Source organism: Harpia harpyja, chromosome 3 (genome assembly GCF_026419915.1).
Source record: "Harpia harpyja isolate bHarHar1 chromosome 3, bHarHar1 primary haplotype, whole genome shotgun sequence".
Taxonomy (NCBI): Eukaryota; Metazoa; Chordata; class Aves; order Accipitriformes; family Accipitridae; genus Harpia; species Harpia harpyja.
The window spans coordinates 79,571,834-79,598,318 of NC_068942.1; the positions used below are offsets into that span (position 1 = coordinate 79,571,834).

General features: G+C 41.6%; 1 protein-coding gene across 2 annotated transcripts in view; it reads left to right on the forward strand.

Moving 5' to 3' along the window:
- The window catches only part of DDHD1 (DDHD domain containing 1), a 67,648-nt gene that overhangs the window by 26,089 nt on the left and 15,074 nt on the right, over window positions 1-26,485 (forward strand). For both annotated transcript variants that reach the window (XM_052783604.1, XM_052783605.1), the window contains 4 exons: window positions 4,183-4,311; window positions 6,139-6,286; window positions 16,323-16,429; window positions 16,591-16,697. In XM_052783604.1, the coding sequence (XP_052639564.1) occupies window positions 4,183-4,311; window positions 6,139-6,286; window positions 16,323-16,429; window positions 16,591-16,697 (491 nt within the window). The remainder of the gene's footprint in view (window positions 1-4,182; window positions 4,312-6,138; window positions 6,287-16,322; window positions 16,430-16,590; window positions 16,698-26,485) is intronic.

Here is a 26,485-nt window from a genome sequence, read left to right on the forward strand (position 1 = left end):
CACCTACAGACATGCCTACTGAGAAAGCTGTGCATGTTGTCAGTGTCAGAGAAGTAGTTCATGTGAAAACAAAGCTGCGAGAAGTCTGGTCCAGAGGGAGATTCCTGTCCCATGGTTTTACAGGAGACCCTTCATCTTCTGTGCTTGACGTTCAGAGATGCCACAGGCACAGTCAGATCTCAGTGAAGCTTGGCAACATCCTAGCCTGGTGCCCTCGAGAGAATCTGCAAACATAGAAAGCGTGCTCCTGAAGGACCCAGAAGGCAGAGGAATGACCATGAAAAGCATTCCCCTGTGCCATACCCACTGCCTAATCTGAATTCTGTGACTTGGCTTCCCCAGCCACGCTACGACATGCCTTGGTGACTCCCTGACACGCTGTGACATCTCTCGGTATGATCAGCTGCTGAGTTGTCGGTTTGACCACCTCCGCAGCATGCAAGAGGTTTATAGGACAGTCGCTGTTTGTTCTGCAAAGAGAATGTAAATCATGTTATCATCTTCAGGAAAACATAACTTTCTCTTCCTCGTGTTCAGTTTCAAAACAGTGATGGCAGCCCTTGTTATCTCATACCTGGAAAGCACAATTTGCATATCCTGATTTTTTTTTTTTAGGATGCTTACTTTCCGACTGCTATCAAATCCTCTCCCAAGACACTTCTTTGTTCCATGCCTCACTATTAACACACCCTGGGACTGTCAGCAGCAGCCAAAGCTCCTTTTGGTTGGGCTTTTGAGAGTCTTGAGAATCTCTTCACAGTCCTTGGTGCAGTGTTGACCCTCATGAAGAGGTACCTTATAGCAGGGTTGGGTTTTTTTAGAGTATCTGCTGTGCATAATGGTAGAGAACCACTGTCTTTGCCTGGATACGCATGCACACATGGCTTGTGGATCATTTACCCCTGTGACTGATCTCAGCAAGGCAGCTCTTCTCTCACTTGGGTTTCTGCCCTGCAAATCTGCAAGGGTGTACCATTTTTCTCTCCCCAGACATTTTCATCACTGGGACAGATGCTTATGTGAGGATAGAGAGTGCACAACCACAGTCATCAGGAGGGGTGTCACTCCCATTTTGAAGGGATATTCTTGCACACCAACAGGTCCTGGAGCTCAGGGGGATAGATTTTTCCTTATTAGGGGATTTTTGTTCCACAGCTGGACATCACATCCAGAGTCAGAGGATGAACAGACATCCCAATGTTTATATACATTTAAAAAGAGGGGAGAAAAATCTCACTCCACCTCAGTAAGAGGGTGGCTGGGTCTGTCAGACTGGTGTACTGATCCTCAGGCAGACTTTTTAAACAGTGCATCCCAAGGGATTTCAAAACAGAATGCCAAGGTGGAGCACCCAGCTTTGTTTTGACCCAGGTGACTCTTGTTAACTTTTGCAGGAATGTGTCTTCTCCTGGTTGGTAAGATAGACACCCTGGAAGCATTATCCAAACTTCTGCAAAATACTGCACTGCAGTGCATGGTGCCTTTGAAATGTTATGCAGCCACTGTTTTTCAGTGATTGAGTCTTTCCACGGCTGCTTTGGACTTTGCTCTGGAGTGTGCACATGGACAGGCACTCAAAAGCAAAGCAGTGAATGTCTTGGTAAGCAAAAGTCACTAAGAGATGCAAAATAAAATGTAAATATGTCAATTAAAATTGCAAAATTTATGATCTTACTGGCAAATTGGTGGATTCTCTGAAAAGCGTTGTCCATATGCGTGTTCTGGATCCTGCCAGTTCCCTAAAATCTCCTGATATTTTGTGGTCGAAGGAAAACTGAGAAGCAAGAACAAACACACACTTTTTTTTTTATCATCATCATTCTGGGTGCTAGGTAGAAAGGTAGGGCGTATAGTCCAAGTGCTGTAAAAAATATATCTGAGCTTGAATGCAATGTGTATGTTAACAACGTATCTCAGAGAGGTAAGTTACTCTGTTGTCAAGAGACAAGGAAGTACAGTCCTACTGAAGGTTACTGGTAGTTTCATGTGGTGCTTGTGTTAACGGTAGACGAAATTTTTCAGGTTCCCTTTTGAAGGCATTACTAAATGCAGAGAAATAGTGTTGGATATTTCGTTTGCTGTTCCTCAGTGCTTGCATGTCTTGTAGTTGGTTTTGATGTGTCCTTCAACATACGTGTTTTTGAAGGACACCATAAAAGTTAGGAATTTGTTCTTCCCAAGTGAGAATAATTCATGCGGGGTAGGGAAAACCTACTTCTTTCTGTATATTCTTTCCAATAGAGAGGCTGGACTTGATTCCAGAAAGAGTTTGAGGACCGCTTCTCCCCAAACTGCTGTTCTTCCAGTGGTAATAAGTGACTCGGCCACGGGCCCCTCCGTCTCTTCCTCTGCATGCTTTGGATATTGAGCACAACATTCTCCAAAGGCATCAAGCTTCCAGCCCTCCTCTGTCAGCTTCCCCAAGAACATACTCTGAGAAGGATTTTACAGAATGCAGGTGGAACAGCTCTTAACGACCTGCTAGACAATGCATAAAAAGTCTACATTGGTCATGGAACTGAGGATGGAGGAGATTGCAGAAACAACTGCAAGGAGGTCCCTTGCCTTTGCCACTAGACTACGTGCCTGTCTCAGGACATCACAGTCTCTGTTGCATTGTCTCCGAGTCTGAAAAAAGAAGTTTTGCTGGGAATTTCCTTTCTTTCTCCAGTTCTAAATTGAGATTTCTGGACATGGACTCATCTCTGTGCCTGGGATGTTTATGAAAACATGTTCATTGAGTTCTCACTAGATTGCTGCTTGCTCTGGCCAATTGTTACCCTAAGCTGACATGTCTGCTCTTCAAAGTCAGGCTTACTTCCTTTCCTGTTCTTGCTCTTGTCAGTGTAAAAGAGCAATAAAGTTCTAGTAATTTTTTGTGAATCAGTTGTTTACTATAACAGAAAGGGTAATCCTTTTGGGTAATCCCCTTGTTTCTTACAGACCTCATTCAGTTTGTTATCAGACTATGTCAGGTCTATCTGCCTTGGCAAAGAAATAAAAAATACTACAGGAGTAAGGTCACGACAGCTATCCTAATGTGGCAGGTTGGTGCTGTAGCAGAGTTAAAATATGAAATCATTATGGCTCAGACTTTCTCAGAATGTTTTTAGAAGAGTATAAAAAATTCATTTGAGTGGCTTAAATTAGGGGATAGGTTAGGGCTCCGCTTGTTATGGAAAAAACAAAAAACAAAAAAACTAAAACCAAAACAACCCCTCTGGGTGTTTTCCATGACTTTGGACTTTTTAGCAAGACCAATGAGAGTTAAGGAACGCTTATTTTGTGACAGGGCTATTGCCGTTGTCAGCTCTCCAACTGTTTTGTATCCCACATTAGATGGGACCTAAGCAACAGATTTCCAAACTTAGGTGAAATCTGAATTACTAGTAATACAGCTGTGTAACTGCTTTGCTCGTGCAAGCTCCAAGCCTTAGATGAGAGATTCTGATTTGCATTATAACATGCCTGCTCTGCTTAATCCGGACAATCAGGCAGCGTGTCATGAGGTTGGTCCCAGAGCTCAATCAGTTCCAAACCTGGAAAACACAATAACTGCACAAAAAACGCTAGAGCTCTTAGTGGCTTTTGAAAGAGCTAGATTCTGTTCTGTGCCAGAAATTACTCATTCAGAGACTTTCTCATTGAACTGCGTTTCCAGCTCCTAGATGTTTCTGAAAGGAAAGAAATGCAATGGAGCCTTCTAGTAATGGAGACTTGAAAGCCTCTGTGTTACTGCAGAGTACAGTCAAAACCAGGAATCTCGCTGTACAGACACGAGAGAGATGATAGGAGTGAAATTCCTCTTTTTCTAGTGATGAGAGTGCACGGGGCAGCCACCTGGTTATCACACCAACCTGCAATATTTCAGGATGCATTGCCCTGCCCCCCCGGTTTTTGTTTTCAGCTAAGGAAATATTTTGGAAACCTACCATCCCAAAATGAGGGTGGGAGGAGAATGATGTGAAATGTCCTCAGAGGTGGTCTCCAAACTGCTGCTTGTCCTGGTCAGATTAATCCTAAATGTAAAAACTTTTCAAGGTAAGAAGTAATATGGATTTAGGTATAATGGAGCTCTAGATTTTAACCTGTATGTAAATGACCCTTCTCTCTCTCTCTGTTTGAAGAGGCTTTTTTTTCCTCTTACCCATCTAAATTAAATGTTGTTCCTTTTTGCTGCAGCTATTCATAGTCTAAAGTTGAGTCGCAACCATGTGGACTGGCACAGTGTGGATGAAGTGTATCTTTACAGTGATGCAACAACATCTAAAATTGCAAGAACTGTTACACAAAAGTTGGGGTTTTCCAAAGGTAATATTTCTCAGAGTTTGTAAAGAATATTGTAAATACCAGTATTTTAAGTTTGTTACTCTAACGCTAGAGGGAGATTTCAAGTTTGAAGTTTTAATATGTGCCTAGCCCACTTTGGCCATTGCAGTTTTTACAGAAGAGTATATTAGGGTCCTTAGGTTGTGTACGTAATTGTAACTAGATGTGAATAGGCTATGACTTATTTTTGTTACATGTTTTATTATTATTTTGGATGCAGCAGTTAGCATTACATAATAAGTATATGAAAATATTACAGTGGCAGAGTCTAGCAGCTACAATATAAGAATTACAGTTCCCTTTGAAACCTTAACTTTACCGCTGTGTGCTTGCATACTGTGATGCATTCCTTAAATACATGATCATACCTTCCCCTCTCACCACCTCTTGCCTTTTTTTTCCATTCATTAAACAGATGTATGAACTGAGAGGAGGGGTGAAGCATTTAGACAGAAATTGTTTCCAGTAGGAATCCAGGCTCATTTAAGCTCAAAACTACCAGTTATAAAGCCAGCGAGGCTGAGATGGTTGGAAGAGAGGATGGTCTCTCTCAAGCAAAAGGCAGATTATTGCCAACCTAGAAAACTGGAACTTGTCCTCTCTGTCGTGGTGCTCCTATGCACTGCTGGACACCTACAAAAACAAGAACATACACATCTGTTTTGTTCCTTGGTTTCTGAAGAGACAAGATCAGGTAATAGGTTTGGCTTTAATCTCCATGCCTCTGTTCTGTAATTAATGCCCTTTTACCCCACAGGGCTCTTGGGTGGATACGTAACTACTCTTTGCCAAAAACTAATATAATTCAATGCTTCAGTTCCAGAAGAAATTAAGTATTCTTTATCCAGAACATGATTTGGGTAGTGTGTAATAAATAATAAGTAAGATCTGTCCTAAACAATTTGGGGGGAGAAATATCAAATAGAAGCCCACTTGGTAAACAAAACCTGTCCTACGTAAAAACTGCCCTTAGCGTTTTTGTAGTGTTTTCCTCCTCTTTAAAAACAAAACAAGTTGTTTGCTTCTGTTTTTGTGGCGGGGAATGATGCTGCCATCGTCTTACGTGGCCATCTGAAGGGGTTGCTGGACTCGTGCGCAGGTAGCACTCGTGCAAGGCTGTGGTCCTCTATATGGGTCTGTCACTAGAGGGGGATGGAGACACGCTGTGCCACTGGGTTTCTCAAGCCATCAGTGGGGCACTGGGAGAATACCCATGTTTGCCCTGGGTAATTGATTTTTTGATTTGGCCACTGGACTGGTGAACGGGTGGGGAAATTTGAGGTTGGATCAGCTTGAAATAAAACATAGGTTTTCCCCGTCAAAATGAAAAATTGTAAAGCTTTTCAACCAGCTCTCTTAACTGGGTCAGAGAAGGAATGACAACGCTTATCAGTTTTGTGGCCGGATCATTTCCATGATCCTCCCATGCTGTGGAAGTAAGGTGGAGATAGAAAGAAGTTTAATGATTGAGACACACAGAAGAAGGGTATTGTGTTGTAAAAGTGGATGGACAATTATACAACTGTTTTCTAAAAAGTTGTTTTTCAAAACATTTCTGAGATTAGTTATCTTCACAGTGGAAATGGCCTGGTAGTACATTGACTGATACAATTAATGTCACCTACTTGCTCAGCTCTCTCAGGAGTTTAAAATTGCAGATATTTAAAAATACATGCTATTCCTTTATGTATAATCTTATTTTCAAAATACTTTAATGTATTGGTCTGAGAAAAGTCAAGCTTCTGTCAACATGTAAGACCACTGCACCTCATAGAATGTAACTGATCTAGGATAATGTTTTTTCTACAGCTTCAAGTAGTGGGACAAGGCTACATAGAGGCTATGTAGAAGAAGCTACGTTAGAAGACAAGCCACCACAAACTAGTCACATTGTATTTGTTGTGCATGGTATTGGGCAGAAAATGGACCAAGGAAGGATCATCAAAAATACAGCTATGTGAGTGCTTTGTAATATTTGCAGTACCAACTCCAGCCTGAATATAAGGCTGACGTTATAAATGACAGCAGACCCTTTGGTTTAAGCTGTATCTTTTCCCGTTTCCTTCTCCTCCTCCTCTTCCACTGAGTCATTAGTCTTTATATTGTGGATACGCTACTTTCTGTGTTAATTTGGATGTATGGACTTAGTGAGAGCAGCTGCAAGCCAGAAGAGCAAAGATATATTCTATTTTCATGACCAACACTTGCAACTTTTAGAGCACTGGCCCGTGAATTTCTAGCAGCTGTGGTCAGTGACTTTGCTGAGCGTGGAGAGATTTTTCATTTGGTCAAAGTCAAGGGGAATCTCCATTGTTCCTGCTGGTTGTCAGAATAGCGGGCAAGTGAAGTGCATACTGGTAAGAGAGGGGAAACGGGGAGCTAGTAGGAATGTTGGCATTCCTAACAGGACAGAGTTACTTCATGCCGTTGGAAGCTATTGCTGTGAGACTGCTTGTGGAGTTCGGTGCGTAGATGCCAGTTGGAAAGTAAAACGTGATTGAAAGCTTACTGGATCTTTTCATTGAATGTCTTTTGTGAAGACTGGGTTGCAAATGACTTTTGATTTGACGTCTGAACTAACTCAGAAGGCCAATTAGGGTGCTGGTGAATGGGAAGAGAAACTCCTGAGCTGTTGAGAATGCTGTACCTGAAAAGGTTTTTGAATGTTAGAAGAAATTGTAAAGTCGTGATGACAGCATTGTGGGGAGCAAGGTGGTGTTAAGGAATGTTTCATCAGCTGAAAGAAGAGGCTAAAAAAGTGTTAATTGCAGATCTGTATTGCACAGATGGTTTAGTATGTGTGTCCCAAATAGTTGCGCGTTCCATCAAAGTTGACAGATATAGTGACATACCCCGTGACTCCTGTGAAAGTGCGTGTAGAGCTGGGATTGCTGATTTCATGTGGTAAGAGCTTTGTGAACCTCCCTTTAAATCCAGAATGGTAACGTAGGTCAGTGCTTATGTGCCGTCGCTGTGGTGTGTACCATCATGTCAGCAGACTCTTTTGTTCGTTCAGCTCGCTGTTCCACTCTAGTGTCCTCTGGTGTGGTAGAGTAGACCTCTTGATTTCACTGCCGAGTCATTTGTCATCTCAAAGCAACAACCTGCTACTCCCTACTCCCCTTGTTCTGGCACTTCACTGCTCTTTTATTCGTGTTGTTTAAGAGGAAGCAATCAAAACCAAAGAGAAAAAGATCCTCAGCCCTTGACAAAAAGCTGAAGTTGGTCACCAAAATAGATGTGAAACCTTAAATTTTTGTAGGATGCAATTACACTGGAAATGCAAATACCCTAAATATAAGTTGCTGTTTTAACAGCGACAAGAAATAAAACTTCCACCTTGGAATCATTAAGGTTTTCTGCTTTTTCTTTTTCCCTACCTCACTTTCCATTGAACATATGTACAGGGGTTGTATGGGTGGATTAACTTCAGCTCAGGACACAGTGCATAGGTGTTCATTCCATAAGAAGTCCTGGTTTAACTGGCACCCCATTATGTGAAATCTTTTATCTAAAAGGGAAACAAGACTTTTTGTGCTTCAGTAAATCTTGCTCATATCCTCAAGAAATATCCAACAGTATTGCATAGCCTTTTAAAATGCTAATTATTGGCATAAATTGTGTATTCTGTACAAAATCTGCAAAGGAAAGCATCATTTTAGATTGAAGTCTCTCTCTTTTTGTCTTTTTTTTTAAATAGCTTAAAACTTACCAGTGAGGAACACCCCATATGTTCTAGGAAGAGATTTTAGAAGAAACGTCTGCCAGGCCAGCACAATAGCAGCTCTTACAAGCCATACTAGCACTTTCTGTTAGCACCTTCATCCGTGATATATGTGTGGGTTTTTTGGTTTGTTTTTTTTTCATTCTTTTTGCATTAGGGACAGAGGAGTCAAATGTTGCCTTTTGAAGAATGATAAGATGGATAAGGAGAAATATTTTTTGACCATTCACACTATAAAGTAGAAGCTAAGGAGAAAAGACTTCAGTGTTTTTTTCCTTTTAAATGCACATTCTTTAGTAGGAAGCCTGTAGTTGCAGCCATGCTAAATCTGTAACTTAAGCCATAGGTCTGCCCACCAGTGTCACAACTCCTTTCTTCCCTCATCAGTATCTGGGTACCACCAGGAGATGTAGAAGGCACCGTCAGCCCTCAAGAGCTCATCATGGTCTTGAGCTGCGTGCAGCTTTGAAGGACTTGGATGTCACTTTTGATATGGATGTGCTGGTGTGGGAACCTTGGGGTAGGTGGGGTGTGTCCCCCTTAGAAACAGAAATTTGCTTTGGTTTAGGCTCCGGGACATCTGGCAGGACACATTGCTCTGCAGAGTGCCACCAGTCCTGTCTGTGGGCTCTGGGACATGGATGGGGAGAGAACAGAGACAAGGCGGGTTGGGCGAGGCAAACTCCATGACACCTTGCATTTTTTTGGTATGGTGCTTGGAGGGACTCTGGGATCTGCAGAAGGGAATACTTGTTCAGGTGCCTTCCCTTTCTACCATCCACAAAAAAAATCTCTTGTGCATTTTGTCTTTGCCATGTACATTTATTGTTGCTTCTTTTTGGGTTCATTCGACCCTGCGATAAAACATTTGTATTTATTTCAACCTGTGTGAGAGCAACACTTCACTTCATAGCACAAAAGCATAGCCTCACTTGAACATGTGGTCCTAAAAGAAATAAAAAGAAAGAAAAGCGCAAAAATAAAGCTTATAACCCAGACATGGAATACTCTGTCTGTAACCCAGGCTGGTGAGAGACCCTACCAGACCTCATTTGATATGCTCTGTCCTCAGGTTACTACCTTGAGAAGAAATTGATGCAGCTCACGTGATGCATCTGCATCATTAGGCAGATCCTGTTGGTTACAGAGGTGAAAACAGAACTCTTCTTCCAGGGTAATTTAAAATTATATGCACTAATTTCATTAAGGAATGGAGTTCAATCTAATCATTAATGTGGTTAGATGCTATGGTCACAGGGTGTCCTGTAAGTAGGTAAATAGAAAAGATGCATTTTATCGATGCTTGAATGAGCAGGTCTTTGGTAGATGTGACATGATTTTGTTTCTTCACAGTGTAGTTAAACACATTTATTATCTAAATGTAGCACGGCAGCTGGTACAACAAGCTGCTCCTGTCAGTGCTGATAATAACTGCAGAATTCGTCTGGGAAGAGATTGTACCTCCTCCAGGCTGGAAGAGTGATTCAGCTGACCTAACGTGAACAGCATAATGTGCTGTGAGCTGCTTCAGTAGCATAGGGATGATTATTTAAGGAAGAAGATAGTATAGTTTGTATTTCTGTGTAATATAAACTAAGATATTGTGGCATAATGTACTTAATTGGAGGGTTTTTTATTTGCCATCAGGTGCAGCATTCGGGCATTGCTAGGTTTCTGATAAGGTATGATGTTAACTTAAAAAAAAATCATTTGGGGATATCCTTTTATTTTACTGTACACAGTTTCATATTGTTACTTGGAATATTTTTTCAATAAAGCCTAATCTCTGATTTTGTTGAACTTGTGCTCCTAGATTGGTGGGGGTGGGTGTGTCCTTACACATATTAAATAGTATTTAGGAATGTTACTCTACATGTTTCAAACCTCCTTTAAAAAAATCCTGTGGTTTTACCTGGCTTAGGTAAAGGTCAGACCTTTAGGCTGACCCTCTAAATTTCATCACTCCTGTGCTTGAAAATCGAATGAAGTAACTGTTCTGTGTATTTCCATAACAGCTGTAATGTTGTGACACTTCTTGGCTGCTCTTACCCTAAAGCTGGTATCTGTCTGCCTCTGTCTGAATCTCCTGTTTTGATTCAAAAATTATATTTGATATTTGCCTGTGCTGCTGCTTGTAGCACAAAAATTGCTGTCTGCACAAGAAACATCATCTTGGCGTTCCATAATCACCAATTAAATTTTTATTGCATGTCCCATTAGAAAGCATTTTAATTGTGGATTATCATTACAATAATTACTTCAGAATAGCTATTTTGGTAAATTTCTCATGGTATGCAAGCTCTTACAGAGTGCAGAGCCTCTCAGAGGCCCTTCAGTGCATTAAATATGTGCTGCTGGAATCTTAAATCAAGACTTCCTGTAAAATTTTTCCTTTGATTTTTAGCTTTTCAGATATTGGTAGTTTTGCTTATTTTCCATTTAAATGCTTGCATTGCATTAAATGCATATTACGTGCCTGTTTTCCATTCTTCAGTGCTGGTAGTAATTCTGAAATTAAGTATCCAAGTGGTAAAAATTGTCTTACACGTTTCAACTTGAGCTTGTCTTGCAAGCTAAATGAGAAGTTCAGCCCAAGAGGTAAAAGGTGATAGTTAAGGCATTAAATAGTTTCATAACAGCTTGTTTTGTCTACATTTATTAATTATCTAACACATGACTGCATATTGGACGGAAGCTGTAACAGCCTATTTAGGACTTGGATGTATCTTCGGGTCTGTTCTTGCTCCTGTCCTCCCCCCAGCCCTCATTCCTGCCTGGTGCTGCCCTTTCCCTGCCCACACCAGCACAACTGTCTGTATGGTCCCGTTGTAAAGTGGATCGCTGCAGTTGGTCCAAAAAACTGGAACCCTGTCTGGAAAATGGGAGCGAGTGGCAAGGACGCAGGGGATGACAACGGGGATGGGGAATGCCTCGTCTGCTTTATGCCAAAGCCAGCATCTCCCTGAAGGGCAGGCTTGCCTGCCGTTTGGAAAGCAGTGCTGGGGAGGGAGGCACTCGCGCTTGGAGCACGTGGATCTCCGCAGGCTTGTCTCGGGGATCCCATAGTCAACGAACTGAGCAGCTTGAGTTCCTCTGATCGTGCAGAGTCCCGTTATTCTTGAACAGGATGAAGAGTGAATCACGATCATGCTTACTTCGTTTGCATGCTAGAATTTCCACCTATCTTCCGAAGTAAAATGAGCCTGTGTATGTCCTCGAGCAGCGGTCTTAGTGTGTCTGGTCTGAGAGCAGACGAATCCCTGAAGAACAGTGACAGAAGATGACTCGTGTCTTGCAGTTGCTCTTGGAAACCCGCCTTGAGTAAGACTTGAGTTGGCGTTTCCGCGATGCAGCTAAGCTTTTGAAAACACCATCCCTTTCATTTCCTCTGGCTTGAGTAGGTCTCAATTTTTATTACTCATGCCCGCTACTCTCACTTCAACTTACCAAATTTAGCTCAAGCCAGCCCTGAGTTTCCTCAATAACTCATGGTATTATTTCCTCAAAGAGGCAGTGAGTGCTGCCATCCGTTTGAGGGGACTCAAGAGTGGTGAAAGCAGTTGGGGAGCGTTTTAGAGCGTAATTTACCAGTTATATGACCAAAATCCAGGAATGGATCCACATGGTTTTGCAGGCAGTAGCGAGAGTTTAGGGTTTTTCTTGTGGGGACATCCCATTGCCCTATCTCTTAAATCAAGAATTCAGAGTAAGAAGTTGGCTGGTGTAATGCTTTTTAAATTAAAAACCATTCCCGTTTTCTTGGCTATGGATCATCTGATTGAAGAGAGTCTACAAAGATGACTTGGGAATAAAATGAGTAACATCTTCAAGCCTTCAGGCATTTTGCTCTGTTACCAGCTGTCAAGGTCATTTTATAAAATTTGTGAACTAGCTGAAGCTAACTTGTTTGTAGCTCTCCAGTTTTTAATGTAGTGTTCGTGAATGCTCCACAAGAGTAAAATTAGTAGCATAAGATTAAAAAAAAACCACAGCAGTAATCGTAAATATGTTAACATCTCTCTGGAATATACTTGCTTAAGCAAGGATGTATACCTGTGACAATACGGTTTTATTATTTAATCAGAGAAAGGCAGCCAAGCACATTTTATTTATGGTGAGTCTCAGAGTATCTATTTTCAGGCCATTACTTCTTGCCTGGAAAATAGCAGTATGTCAAAATGCTTTCTAAGGTATGCGTTACATCTGCACCTGAGTGATTTTTTTCTTAGAAAAATCATAAATTTTCGTTGTTACCATGTGTTTCAGTGTATACGTATAAGTAATTGTTGCTCTGGGGTCAATATTTCAACATCCATTTGTATTGGAAAGGAGAAGAATTCTCTGCCTGTTTAGATAAGGATTTATTACTTCAGTTGGTGTTAATTTAGCAAATGAGTAGAGGGACTTGCCACCTAATAAAATATCTCAAAATATTTATTAAAAAAAAAAACAGAAGGGAAAAAAACCCCACCTTTAGAACAGAACAGATAAGCATGTGTACAGCAGGTACATGCGCTGGGGTTTTGCATGTGAGCATAGCCACATTGCTTGGCAATTGCACCACAATTTTCTTTAGAATTTGTAATATCAAACTATTGATCAAAATCAGTGGGAGATGTCGTATAGTGCCATTCGCTGTAAATGAGATGTGTTGCACTGGGAGTTGTTCTGCTGTTGTTTTAATGCCTCCATGATTCTTGTGATCAGGAGATAGGTGTGACGTTGCTGCTGTAAAATAATGAACGAGAGAATAATTGCACCTCTGACAGTATTTGGCTGGTAACATTGAACGGGATTGCCTCAGAAAGTTTAGTGGAAGGCAAAAAAATTAAATGTTTCCGTAACTACATAGTTCGTAATCTGCAAAACTTCAGTCAGTAGTTTGTAGTATTAACCAGCTTCATAAGGTTAGTGTGCAATGCAGTGTATCGTAGCAGAGGAGCACACTTGAGACACCGAGAAATGCAATTGCTGCGTACTTGATTTGACATTGGTGGAGTGGCAGTTAACAAAAATTTGTTGAAACAGAGCTTTTGTGCACTTCTACCAGAATGTATTTTGCCAGGCATAAGGTGCACACAGAGTTGGGTTTTGGTTTTCTAAGGTACCAGAGTGCTTTTGAACGTTTGTCCGTAATCCATTCTAGCAGAAGTTCAGGAGTATTCTGCCGGAGGCTGGACTGTGTCTGGATAACCTCAGCTGACATGGGGGGAACCCTCCAGATCCGAGTAAAATTAGGTTTTGCATTTCATAAAATTTTGGATAAGGACACAAAGCTGGCACAGCTTTTAGGGGGGGAGACTTGAAGCTTTTCCCAAAAGCTTTGGCAGAATTGCTAGGCTGCACTGTTTTTTCCACTCATATATCTAGCTTTAGAAAGGAGGCTTTTAGTGAAAGAACCCCTCTGCGTCAGTTTGCCTGTGAATAGCTTTAGTAAGACCTGGACCCTTTCGAACAGAAAGAAATCCTGCAGCTGTCATATTTGAGAATGGGGATGTCAATAGCTCTAACAGCTGTTTCTTCATAATGTTTACAGCTGCTACTGATGTGTAAATAGTTTGGATGTTTTTTCTTGCACTATTAGGACCAGGTTATTTACCAGTTCCTTCACTGAAAGTAATTCTTGCTGTGTAGAATTCTGTGCTTTATTCATAGAACGTTTCTGTGCCTTTACTGCTTTTAAGCCTAGCAGCTTTAGATTGCTGCTTGGTTGGTTTTCTCCTAAACTTAATTGTTTCTGAATTCATCTTAGCTGGACACCATCCGACTTCATGCAGAGAAAGTTAAGCTGATTTAGCAATACCAAAGAATTGTTAGCATTTCCAAAGAGTATTCATTTCCCTGTGCTAGTAATCATCTGATTTTGTTCAGACAGGTGTGTTTCTTTTTGTTTTCTTTACTCAGGGACTCCAGGAATGTTAATGTATTTACTGAATTTTTATCTTCTTGATAATCTAGAAATTCCCTGCGACTGAAGTTGGGCTCTCCAATAAGTGTCCTTAGAGGGGTGCTGTGTGGGGTGGGAGCGGAGGGGTTGTTTTCTGCTTTGCAAGGCTAGGTCAGTTCAGGCCTTAAATCAACCCTGATTTAAGCAGATCCTCTTGCTGATTCTTTTTTTTTTTTTCCCCCTCATCATGGGAAGAACATTCTACTTTACTTAAACCTTTGTCATCTTGTTGGACTAGAGACTAGGAGATTAGGAGTGCAATCAAACCAGGCTTTAAAAATAGAGATGCTGATCTGTTGCATTTCTTGGCTCTTTGGTCAGGCCATCGGTAACTGCTTTGGAAGAAAGGCGGTAAAGGATGCTTCCTTTTCCCTTTCCCTTATCAGAAAGTAGGTGTCTCTTATCGAAAAGTGTTTTGACTGCCTGCTTCAAAAACTTGGTACATCATTGATCTGCTGCTTTGGTAGCATGATGGGCTTTTCCTTTTCCTGCGAAAAACATGATAAAGAAGAATGCATTATCTTTGTAGAAAGTGTTTTTGCAAGGCATTGGCTTTCATACTCGTTCCTCAGTGAAGTGTGCTTCTCTTGCTGTGCAGCTGATAAGGCTGAAGTAAAAATGTAGAAGGCATTTTGCCCAAAGCCACTGTGACACCTCTCTGCAGCCCTCAGGAGCTCCTGGTGATGGCTGAAATTCATCTCTGTGTTTGTTCCACCAGACAAATCTGCCTTCAGCTCTCCTGCACAGCCAAAATCCCACTACCGAGCTGCGTCCGAACAGGGTGACAGCTACACTGGGAGATTAAGAACAAATTTTGTCAATACTTCTTCCTTTTTATCTGTATTGTCACCTCCGGTGGCAATCCCATGGAGATTTGGGCAGCTCCTGACTTCATCTTGTAGCTACCTGCTGTGTACTGCTGACTTTGTTTTAAAGGGAGATGAAACTCAGGAGTTGGGCAGAGTTGTCTGTATGGGATCTCTGTATAGTGCTAATGCTGTGTCGGTGCAGAAAGTGCTCATCAAATGGAGAAGCTTAAGCGATTAGTGTCTCAGGTGTTGGTAGCGATTTAAGCTAAACTGTCTCATTTCTATTGAAGGAGAACAGAGGAGCATTAATAAATTCCAAGGAAAGTGTCTCAGCTAGGGGGTTAAGCTTACTAAACTGCATTTGGACTGGTAGAAGTACAGTTTGGAGATTAATGTCATCATGCCTGTGGTTGTAGCAATCATTAAAAGGGGTTTGCTTTGAAAATAGGGAAAAAAAAAACCACCAACATGTTGAAACTGCGGGCTTTGCCTCAGAAATAAAAAACCCTCTGATGCTTGGAACTGGGAACCAGCTGCTGGAAACCCAGCACTGCTGCCCCTCGGTCAGATTTAGTTTGTCATGCTCATCTTCAAAAATGCTAATGCCATTGGGAGCCAAGACTCATGTAAAGAAAAGAAAGGAAAATATAACACTTTCTCAGTTTGGTTGCTGAAGGGTTTTGATAGAATGCATGGATATTTTACTAACTTGTATAATTTCATGGTGGTTTTCACTTTTTGCTGATCAGTCTCTCACACAACACTAGTAAAGTAGCATTTTTGAAAGAATATAACATACCATTATTCCCCTTGTCCCCCAAACAACAAAAAGGGTCAGATATACTTTGTTTCTGAGGTACTTCAAAGTTTCTCACATCCCTTCAGGGAGGTGCATCAATGTTCAGATGTGCTTCAAAAAGAAAAAGTCTTTTAAAAGCATGGTTAGCCTGTCCATCTGCTACTACTGCAAGTTAAAATGCTAATAAATGATCCTGTTTCTCATTCTGAGAGCTCTTAAGCCTTCCAATTTGATATGTGAAATAAAAATAAAATTCTGACTTTTCAAGCAATATTTTTAATAGTTTTCTTTGTGTTTAAAAGCACTGAATTATATTCCTTACATACTGGTCTAAATTGTTAAGTGGATTCAAGGTCTCAAGGCAGTGGTAAAATTCTTAATTTTCAGTCACGTTCTATCCCAAACCCACCAGAGTTAACAGATATCTCAGTTGAATTTAGGTGGTTGATGTTAAACCCATAGTATAATCCATTTAAATTTTTTTAAACCCTTTCTTTTGAGCATGTAATGTGCAAAATTTTTCATTGTATGAGAATTTAAGTACTTTATAACAAAAGCATGAAGTGAGGTAATTACCTATGTTAGTAAGCAGGCATTGCATACTTGAAAAGTAGTAATGCAGGAAATGTGTTGCTGCTGGATGCATTGGCTTTATTTGATAAGAGCACCAACAGTAGTCTTTACAGGAACATGTTCTTTTTTTCTTTTTTATAGGATGCGAGATACTGCAAGAAAAATAGAGGAAAAGTATTTTTCCAATCTTGCAACGCATGTTGAATTTCTTCCGGTTGAATGGAGATCAAAACTTACCCTCGATGGAGGTACATTACTTGGTTCTTTTGCTGTTCCAGTAGCTGCAGTCTGCAAAATTGTCCCCAGAAGTTTCATGCCATGTTCTCTGCACGTGCCTTGTTTGGATTTTATCATTCTCCTGCATGAAACTCAAGTCTCTCTCTTTTTTTTTTCTTTTTTTTTCCTTCAGACACTGTGGACTCCATTACTCCAGATAAAGTACGAGGTTTAAGGGATATGCTGAACAGCAGCGCGATGGATATCATGTATTATACAAGTCCTCTTTACAGAGATGAAGTAAGTGTTTTTATGTAAGTTTTACTAGGGCAGGGTATAGAGGCTGAAACAAACTGGACTTAGGAATGTAAGCAAAGTTTCCTTCTGAGAGACCCTGCATGAAGAATACTTACACTTTGCAAGTACGTAATGGTTATCCATAGTAATCAAAATACAGAGTTTTAAAGAGTGAGAGGAGTAGAGAAACAGAAAAAAGTACAATCGATGTAATTTATTTAGAGCAGAAATGGCTGTCTAAAATGGGTCTCTGTCAGCAGCTTAGAAATGGGAGGGTTTTTCACAGCGTTTTCATGCATCTGTGTATTCAGAGCAATGGGAGTCCATAGAGCCAAGATTCTTCATACCTCTCACAAAATCTGTGGCCATTTGTCATTTAATTTGTGTCAGAGGGGATGGCAGCATGTGTAAACATGCCCAAGGCAGTTTTAATGCATTTGTGTATGCTTGCCTTGCAGGAAAAGCAAGACGGCCCTCAGTTACCTGTTTGTTAGGGGACTGTTCGTACAGTGGAAGCTCCCATCTTACCTTGCCGCATCTGTGTAGGCACGTGTGTGCTTTAGTCTGTGTAGCTGTAGAGTGACCCCATTAATCAGAGGGGAAAAGCCTTGAGTAAATGATAAAGCAGCCTGTAAAACATGTACAGTATATCACCCCAATGGCACCCTTTGTGTGTCATACTTCCTGGTAACCCCTGTGAGGATGTTTGAGGATTAGTTTCTGTAGGAATTGTAGTTTTTTTCTCTGTTGACTACGTTATATATGGAGTAATGGTAATCTTTTTGCAGCCTTGGGGCTCTGTGCATGGTTAGACTGGAGTGGGGAGAGGAGAGGCTTTCAAAGTTTACCTCTGGATTTGATGCTACCTTTCATTAAAATGAGATATGTATAAGTCCTGTAGACTGGCAATATAATTTTAAACCCTAAACTACCAATAATACTTCTTTTCCTGATAGCAGCAACAGTGGTGAGTTCGCTATGAGCCTTTTAAGCTTCCAACACTAGCAATAGCTGTACCTCTCTCGTTGCTCAGTGATGCAAAGTTCGTTGTTCAGGGCTCCCGGGTTCTCCGCTGTGTATCAGGTTTCTCTGTCTGTTGTGGAACTGAGGCCAGCATGAACTTTTGTGGCAAGCGATGACAACTTCTCTGGCAGCTTTAAAATAGATTTTTTTTAAACTGCATTAGAGGCTTGGCATGTCTGTGGGCATCTTATGGGAAATGGGTTAGTGAGTGAAGTTCAGGTATGCTGGCCAACAATGCATGAAAAATTTAATTCATTGCTCAGCAGAACTGTAGTTTTGCAGGTATATCACGGTCCCTGAAGTACAAAAATTGACAATAAAATGAGTGTGCTGTGGCTGTGCTTAGATCTGATTACAAAAGACTAAGTTGTTTTCGTCACTGAATCAAGTGAATTCTCTTGAAATGTTTGCAACAAGTTGATCATTACCTTACCACATTCAGACTGCATTGATAAATCTTATAACTTTCTCAAAGCAAAATTGTACAATTTGAATTGCAAGTATTTGTCCAAAAAAGAAAGTGCTATTACAAATGAAATGTTAAAACCTTGAAGAACAGGTTTCTGAAATGTGTCTTTGGTGTTGCAGTGAAAATGTTTGGGATGCAGGTTTTCTTATTGTTCATTCAGCTACAGAATTCGTGTTCTGCCAGTGAGTTGTCAGGGATGTGACTGCTTGTTTGATTCTTCTTATTTGGTTAGGAGTTGTGTAAAGACCGTAGTCATTAAATGGGTTTTGTATATTTTTTTCACCTTCTCTTTTGCCTTTACCTACAGAAAGGAGACTTGTTTTGGTTAGGGGTTGGTCTGGGGGTTTTTGGTTACTCTTCCTCATCCCATTTTATTTTCTGTGACCTAACTTTGCAGAGTTTAAACACAATAGTATCATGTTGAGCATTCTTCTGGAAAAAACAGGTGTTTTCCCATGTTCAGCGTGGAGCCGTTTTGTGGCACTTTGCTCCGAGTGCTCATTCCAGCTCAGAAATGAGCCTTGTCTTCAAGTATTCACGTGGTCACACGTCGCTCAGAATTAGTATTCTTGCTCACCACTTCATCACGCCGACCCAATTCTTTGTATACTGCAGGCACTCCTAATGCTTTCCGTCCAGAAATCCTAAAAGTATCTCAAAAGGAGCTAATCAAACTTCACTGTGCCCCTGTGAAATAAATTGAGCGGTGCAGCGAGTTCAGCCTAGAGAAGAGTAAAGCCGCTATTCACCTGACAATACTTAACAATACTTTGATAGGAATTTTCTCTCTACTTCCAAGGATTTTCCCCACATCTAGAAGTAACACAACTGCTTCTTTAAAGCTTTTGACCGCTCTTGAAATGGCTCACTAAGGGTTTTGCAAGCGGGTAGCCACTATCTTCTTTCGGGGGGGAAGAAGCCTTGTACCAGCTTTCACATGAGATAGCAGAGAGCCGTTTCAGATGCAGCTGGATTGCTCTGCTAAGCGTTACAGGAGCGTGGTGGATAACCCCCTCTCTGATTTCAAGTCTTGTTTCTTCTGCAGTGTGGTAGGAGAATATCCAAAAGGTGCCTCTGACTTCTGACATGTAATGTGATACCAGATGAGTATTAAAAATTCAGTACAGCCCTATGAACATCTCAGTCTGGTCTCAGAGTTCACTCTGGAGGATGTCTGCAGCCAAGAGATTCAGCTGTGGCTTTTGTGTGTGGCTGCAAGGGAATTTTGCTCTGCAGGTCCTCATCTATACAGTGGTCCACAATGAGTAAAACAGAATCCACCTTTAAACATTACACGGATAATAAGGGAAAGCAATAAATTGATATTTTGATCCACACATGCCTATTTCTAAATGAACAATCATTTCACATTTTAATTCTGACCTTGCTAGTGCCATCTATGGTAATGTAATCTTGGGGTTTAGTGTCTTCAGTGGGTGACTTCGTTTCATATCTGTGTCTTTGTAGCTTCATATTTCTTTAATAATAAATGGCTGTAACAGAGATTAAAAAGACTAATTGATGCATAGTAAATTTAGTGTTGTCACCTTCATCATATTGTTAAGTGCTTATTTTACTGATCTTTACTGTACTTACTTCCAGGCTAATTGTAATTCTATAAATTATTAATATATATCTTGACAGAAAATGCCTTTAGTACAGGATAAATATTATTTACATCCATCATCCCAAGATCTCTAAAGATTTAGTGCACATATTGCAGTAGCCTCAGAAGATTAGGAGGAGATGTTTATGGATTACTTCCACCACAGCTGAAGAGCAGGGGAACGCGGTGGGTATTGAACGTTTCCCACCAGCTGGGGAGAGGAAACGAAGAAGCTGGGGGCTGGGACGTGGTGGCTGTGGGCTTGATGTTGGAGGTATATGACAGGCTTTAGGAGGCCAGGGGGAATGCAGCATAATGCAACCAACCTAGCATTGCTCCCTTGGGCAGACTTCACTGTCCACCTTGAAACGGCTTGATGGTTTGCTGTTATACATATATTAAAACGGAGAATTAATGACTATACCCTTGAAATTTGCGACAAGTATTAACTTTTACTAGAGCTTTCATCCCTCTTTGATATGAGGTTTTGCAATGGAAGTGTCCTTCTCTTATGCACTCGTTTCAGGAATAGAAAGCATTTTTTTTAAGTGTGTTTGAAAACGAGAGGGATGTGAAGCAGGAAATTTTTAACCGAGACTATTTCAATACTGATTTTGCTTGTTCTGTTGAACCTAATAGTCAAGGAGCTGCTTGGCAGCACTTTCATGGCTTGCTTAATTCATTTGATTGTCCTTGAATTCTCAACTTTCTAAAGTGATAGAATACTGGATTTGCCTGAAACTAAACCTGAACGCAGTGATTTGGTTCAAAATGGGTTAGGGTCAGCTTTTCAACACCAAGAGGGGTACTGAGAGAGAGACTCGGGTCTGGGCAAATCCACAGATCCTTCTTCTGTAACGTCACTAAGACACGCAGCCATTCCTGTCTGTTCACACAGCTAAGTCTCATTCTGGCCTCTCATCTGTTGTTGTGACAGTCTCCTGGCATCTGTGAGTGATGCCATCAGGGAGCGTGACAACTGTTGTATTCTGGAGGGTCAACAGTCTCACCATCCCTGCATTGTGTGCTGGCACGTTCTTCTGGTTCACATGAAGCAAACACTACTTGTCCTTGCTTTCATGGTCCTTCACAATCCATCCCTGAGCTGCAGCTCTTTGCTGGCTTTTAAGGACCTTCTTCTCCTTCCAGTTGGCTCACACACCTTCTTATTGCCTGCTTGCTGAATTTCAAATGCGTTTGCACTTCCTCCTGAAGTTCTCTTGACATTTGGAAGGAGCTGCTTGCAAAGCTTACTGTTCCTCAGATCTCCTTAAAATTCCTTTCCCACGAAGCCTACAAAACCAGTCATGCTATTCAAGCTGGAGGGGTGCAGAGGTCAGATTTCCTGCACTCCCTTTTCATATGTAGCTGTCTGTTATTTTTTTTCCTCTTGGGCTTCAAGCTGTTCATGTGAGAAGATTGTCCAGTGGGTGAGGGTCCTGTGGAGACGGCAGAGAGAAAGGACCTTTTAGGAAAGTTACAGCAAGGGGGTGGTCAGAGCTGAGAGCAGTCTCAGAAGAGGACAATCACCATAGCTTGAGAGGAGAGCAAGTGTTTTTGTTGGCTTTGACAGATCAAAGAGGTTGGGACTGGAGGGCTATATCCAAGTTTTGGCAGCAAGTGGGTCACTGAGGATTTGAGCAAGAGCAGTGCAAGCTCTGTGTTACTTCTGTGCTCAGGGTGTCAGCAGGGGTTTGGTACTCCTTGTTTTCTTGAAAAAAAAACTGATTTCCTGGATATTGAGGGGAAAATGTCATTTTCTACCCTGGAACTTTCAGCGTGCACCGAAAAGCCCCTTCGACCCCAGCGATCTGCCCGCTAGAATGGACAGGGGGTAAAGTTCTTCCTCCTGCCTGGATCTCCTTGGTGTGGGTCCGGGAAGTGTTTGTCCACCACGCACACAGCCGACTTCCTTCTGCTTTGCAAGAAACAGGCATGGTTATTTATGCTGGTGTCTCGCAAGGCTTCTTTTGCGTCAGAGGAGGAATGAACAGCTGTTTTGGATGCTGGTGCCAGGGACTTAGAGGTTTGTTTCTTTCCAGCTCAGCACAGGATGCTGTTACTTACTGTTCTGCACAAAAGGGCTTCAGCTGAGACAGACAACAGCTCTGGATGTTTCACTGCTTACACAGTGACTTGCTCCCCATCATGATCCAGCAGTTCAGGCTTACCCAATACCCAAGAGGTGATTAGGGACATGATCCTTCTGCCCTTATTACCAGCCTTGCCACAGCTCCTTCTTCTGCCTGAGATGACAGTGGCATGTCTCATCTGACCCAGACTCCCATCTTGTCTTTATAAAACACATGCCTTTGCCACCAGGATTCCTGAATGGGTGGAACGGGCTGTTATTTTTTGGCTTCTTGGAAGCCATATGCCAAGCAGGCATGTAACTGGAAAGCAGAGGGGATTTTTGGCCTGATCAAGTCCAGCAACCCGTTCCTTGGTCAACAGTCTGGTTTTTGGCTTCCTCTCGAATTGCACCGCTATCACACTGGCTCTCCATGAGCGTGCGGAAAGACCATTCCTTACTCTGCCTTTAATTTGGTTTGTGAAGGGCATAGAGCATTTAACCTCAGTTTGTGAGAATATAAGCTGATGACTTCTGAGCAACTTGATCCTGCGGGCTTGAGTTTCCTGCGTGGAAGATTTATTGGCAAAACTTCAGCTGATAAAGGGAGCTTCAGGCAGCTAGTAATCAATCTCCTTTTCATGAAGCAAAAATGAAACATGTTCCCAGAAGAGCTTCACAGGGAAACAGCAGCATACCACATCTCAGAAGCTGTCCAGTGGTGTTTTCTCCATTCACGCTGTTTTGCTGAGATCTTTGACTGCTGGAAGTCAAGTCTCTCCCTTGCCCTTTGGGATCAGACTAGAACATATAGGAAAACACATCCATTTCTTGGATGCTGCTCTGTCAAACTGTATCAAAGGCTGTGCCTCGAGTGTCTGTGCTTCTGACGATACTGAGCAGGTCTGAAAATGTAATAGTTCATAAGGGTTCTCTCCCCAGCCTAAGAATTGTGGGGTGCTTCATGTGCCTGATGATGACCTGCCATAAAATCAGTCCCGGAAATTTGATTGCATTAAAGGTTTCAGGCATTGCAAAGTCCTGCTTTATTTGTATTTCATTTTCTCTGGGTATGTATGAGTATCAGCAGTGGTACATCTACAAGGCCTGTAGTATTTTAATCCGGCTCTAAACTTTTGCACTGAAACAATTGGTCTCCAAAAGGTGCTTAGGAAACTTTTCCCGAAAAATCAGAACAGGGCGAAAGGACTTTTCTGGGGAAGAAAATAGGAACACTGGAAGATTTTCTGTACCTTTCTTTCAAATACTGCAGTGTCCTCAGGCTGATGCTAAACTAATGCTGTGGTAGAAAGGTCAGCTGGGAGGAAGGGATTGGTATAGCTATTTTTTGAAGAAATAGGAAGTGTTCCTTTTGTTACGGTGGTTTGATCCGCTCAGTAACAGACACGTAAGCGTGCTGCATTTCACTTTTACTGGTCCTTCTGGAAGAGCTGAGGGTAATGGAGCAGAGCGGAGCAGCCAGCAGATTAGCAGTCAGAGCAGCAAGCAGCGTTTGTGGGAGCAGCTGCACAGGAAAAAAAAAATCAACTCAATCAACTGCTGCCACATTTATTCTTTTGTGAGTTATTTGAGCTTGTTTAGTTTGTGCAAGAAGCCTTAGGAGATGATAATATAGGTTGGGCAAAAACTCAAGGAAACTCTAGCCTTTTTGTAGGGAAAGCCCTACTGAAAGCCCTGCTGAGGTGGCTGGAAAAACAGCTCTTTGTGAACGTTCAGGCCCACGGGACCCCAAAATAAGCTGGGAACTGGGATGGAGGAGGCAAGAGGGAGATGGAAAGAGAGAGAGGGGTCTGGTCATGTTGGATTCCGCTAATCCTCTTTTCTTTTTTTCCTGGATGATTCCTGCTTTCCTGTTTTCAGGCAGAAACAGCAGGTGCTTCCTAAGCACATAATGGATCCCATGGACCAGCAGGCAGTGAGGCTTGGGGGTTGGCAGAAGCACCAGGGAAACCAGGGGGAAAGGGCTCCCTTAATTGGGAAGTCATTGGACGTAGGTGCAGTGAGAGCAGGAGAAGCTGTCAGCAAGCTCTGGGTGAGCAAAAAGACAAGCTGTGGATAAAAAAAAAAAAATAATCAGCTCTTAAAAGTTAGTTTTAATTACAGCGATGCCATTTAGGAGAGAAAATTTGATAGGTAGTTATCTTTTTCACGTTTAATTTCAATGAAAAAAAGTCACTGATTTTAACAAATATAAAGCAAATTGGTGTTTATAGAAGGTATTTTTATATGGAGTGTTAAGGTATATATCAAGCTGTAACTACAAAAGAGATTTGAAAGCACTTCATGTTACACTTGCTGGACTAAAGCCCTTTTCAAACCAAGCTTTTCTTTTACAAGTTAGAATATTGTATGCTTTTTAAGACTAAGAAAGCAAGTCAGGATTAAATATTATCTTATATACTGCTTAACCAAATAATTTTTTAGCTGGGACTTAAAGTGAAGATGCTTTTTCTTTTCCTTTCCTTTTTTTTTTTCTCCTTACTATATACCAAAAGGTTCGGTTTCTAATCTTAGTACTGATACAGAACTGTTGGCAAGATAACAAACACCCACAAGTGCTCACTGCAGGTGGAGGGCTTCTGGTTTTGTCATAGCAGCAAACCAGACCATTCATAGTGCCTGAAAATCTAAAGGCTTTGCTACAGCAGACCTTCTACTCTACAATTAAGTTAGGTAACCAGTGATTTGGAGTTTAGAAACCATCTCGATCAGATTATTTAGTTGAATTAAATGCTTGGAATCTGGCCTGCAAACTTCCAAATACGCAGCTATTTGGAAATCCCTGCACAGTTACTTAGTTGCTGTCCATTTTTTTGCCTAACTTCTCAGTAACAACATGTTTTTAAGGAGCAGAGCAGTTAAAAACAGGGTTGGACTCTGTGTCCAACTAGGACTTTCCAAGAATATTCTGTCTCATGCCCCCAGATTGCGAAAGAACAAGACCTTTGTAATGAAATGCCATGATGCCAGAAGATTAATTCCCCACTCTGTGCCTATGGGCTGTGTGGGAGCCTGACATAATATCATTCTTCCTGGAAGATACCTGCTTTTCCAGGGAAATAGGCTGTGCAGGAGTAGGGTACAGGGCTGTCGAACAAGTTGGGCAGAACATTGGGAACGATAGCTTTTATGCAACAAGAAACCAAGGGAAGCAGTTGAGTTGTTGTGCATCTTACTTTTCCCACCAGAGGAAAAATTTGGGGACACTGAGATATATTAATACAGCTTATTTAGGATTTTTAGAAACAAGATGGCATTACTCATCTCCCTGCTGTACTGACAGGGATGCTGGAAGCTGTGGTGATTCCAGCACTAGTTCGCTTGGCATTTTTTACACTGCTGACTCTGCAACCTGAAGCCAGCACTCCATCCAGAGTGTCTGCTCTATGGCTGGGGGGTCCCAGGCTCCCTGCTGAGGTCCACGAGGGCAGGACGATGTGTGTTGGCTCCCTTGGAGGGTACCACGGTAGCCAGTCACGCAAACTGCTGGGTATCAGCATTCCCTGAGCTCCTGGCAGGAATCTCAAAACACTTCGCTTCAACAGATCTCTGCTATTTTGTTCTGGGTTTTAATCAAAACCTTTTTAAATGGAGAAAACGCCAGCCAGCCAAAGCTAGTCCTGATTTCTATTTTCAGCTCCAACTCTTGCTAAAACCCCTGCCTGTTTGTTCATGTGTGACAGCAGTGCCCAAAGTCTGTATAGAGCCAAACGCAAGAATAGGCAGCATCAGAGTCAAAAATACTTGAAAATGGGTATTATGATACTTATTTCTCCAAGCTGTTGCAAGGCTTTGTTAATCATTTCACAGTGCTTTAGGCATAGGGTTTGTTGTGTGGATTCTCACTCAGTAAAATGTGTATCAAACACTGACAGTCCTAGTGCCATTCATATTTATATTCAGTAATGATTCAGGCTCTTGAAAAATCATGTTCAAATTACATGTTCTACAGCTTTAATTTCCTGTTGCTAACAAGGGAATGATTTGCAATTTCTTGTTTGTCCTCCTTTACGCTGTAGTCTGGAAGCATTGCTCAGTTACCATGCTGAGTTTCACAAGCAAAGCTGCCTTTTTTGTATTGTCTAGTTCCTAAATCTCATGCCTTTCAATGTTTCTCTCTAAAAAATACTTTCTGTGAATCCGAACATTTTTGTGCGCTTGTACCCTAGTGTATGATTTGAAGCGGGTAAGCTTCTCGGATATTCAGTTAACATAGGACCAATATATATTTATTGCAGTAGTACTATAGGATTCGCCTGTGATGTCTGAGAACTGTGTTGCATTCCTTGTTTTCCCCCCAAAACCCTCCTAGAAACCTATAACCAGAAAACTGTTTTTCTTAGCATTGTTTATATCAAATGCTCAAATTCTGGCTCTGCCTGTCCCATTTGTGCTTTTTCTCATCCCATATCTTCCTTTTGCCTGAGATAAGGCTTTTTATTCTTCAGCAGCATCATTTTGTTCTGATTCCTTTGGAAGAAATTGCGATAGGTGGGGTATGGTGGGGTGGGAAGTAGGACAGAAAGCTTTATCTCCTTGTAGCCAAGCAGTGGGCAGAATAATGAAAGACTTGATGAGTTCAAGTATGCTTTACAAAGATC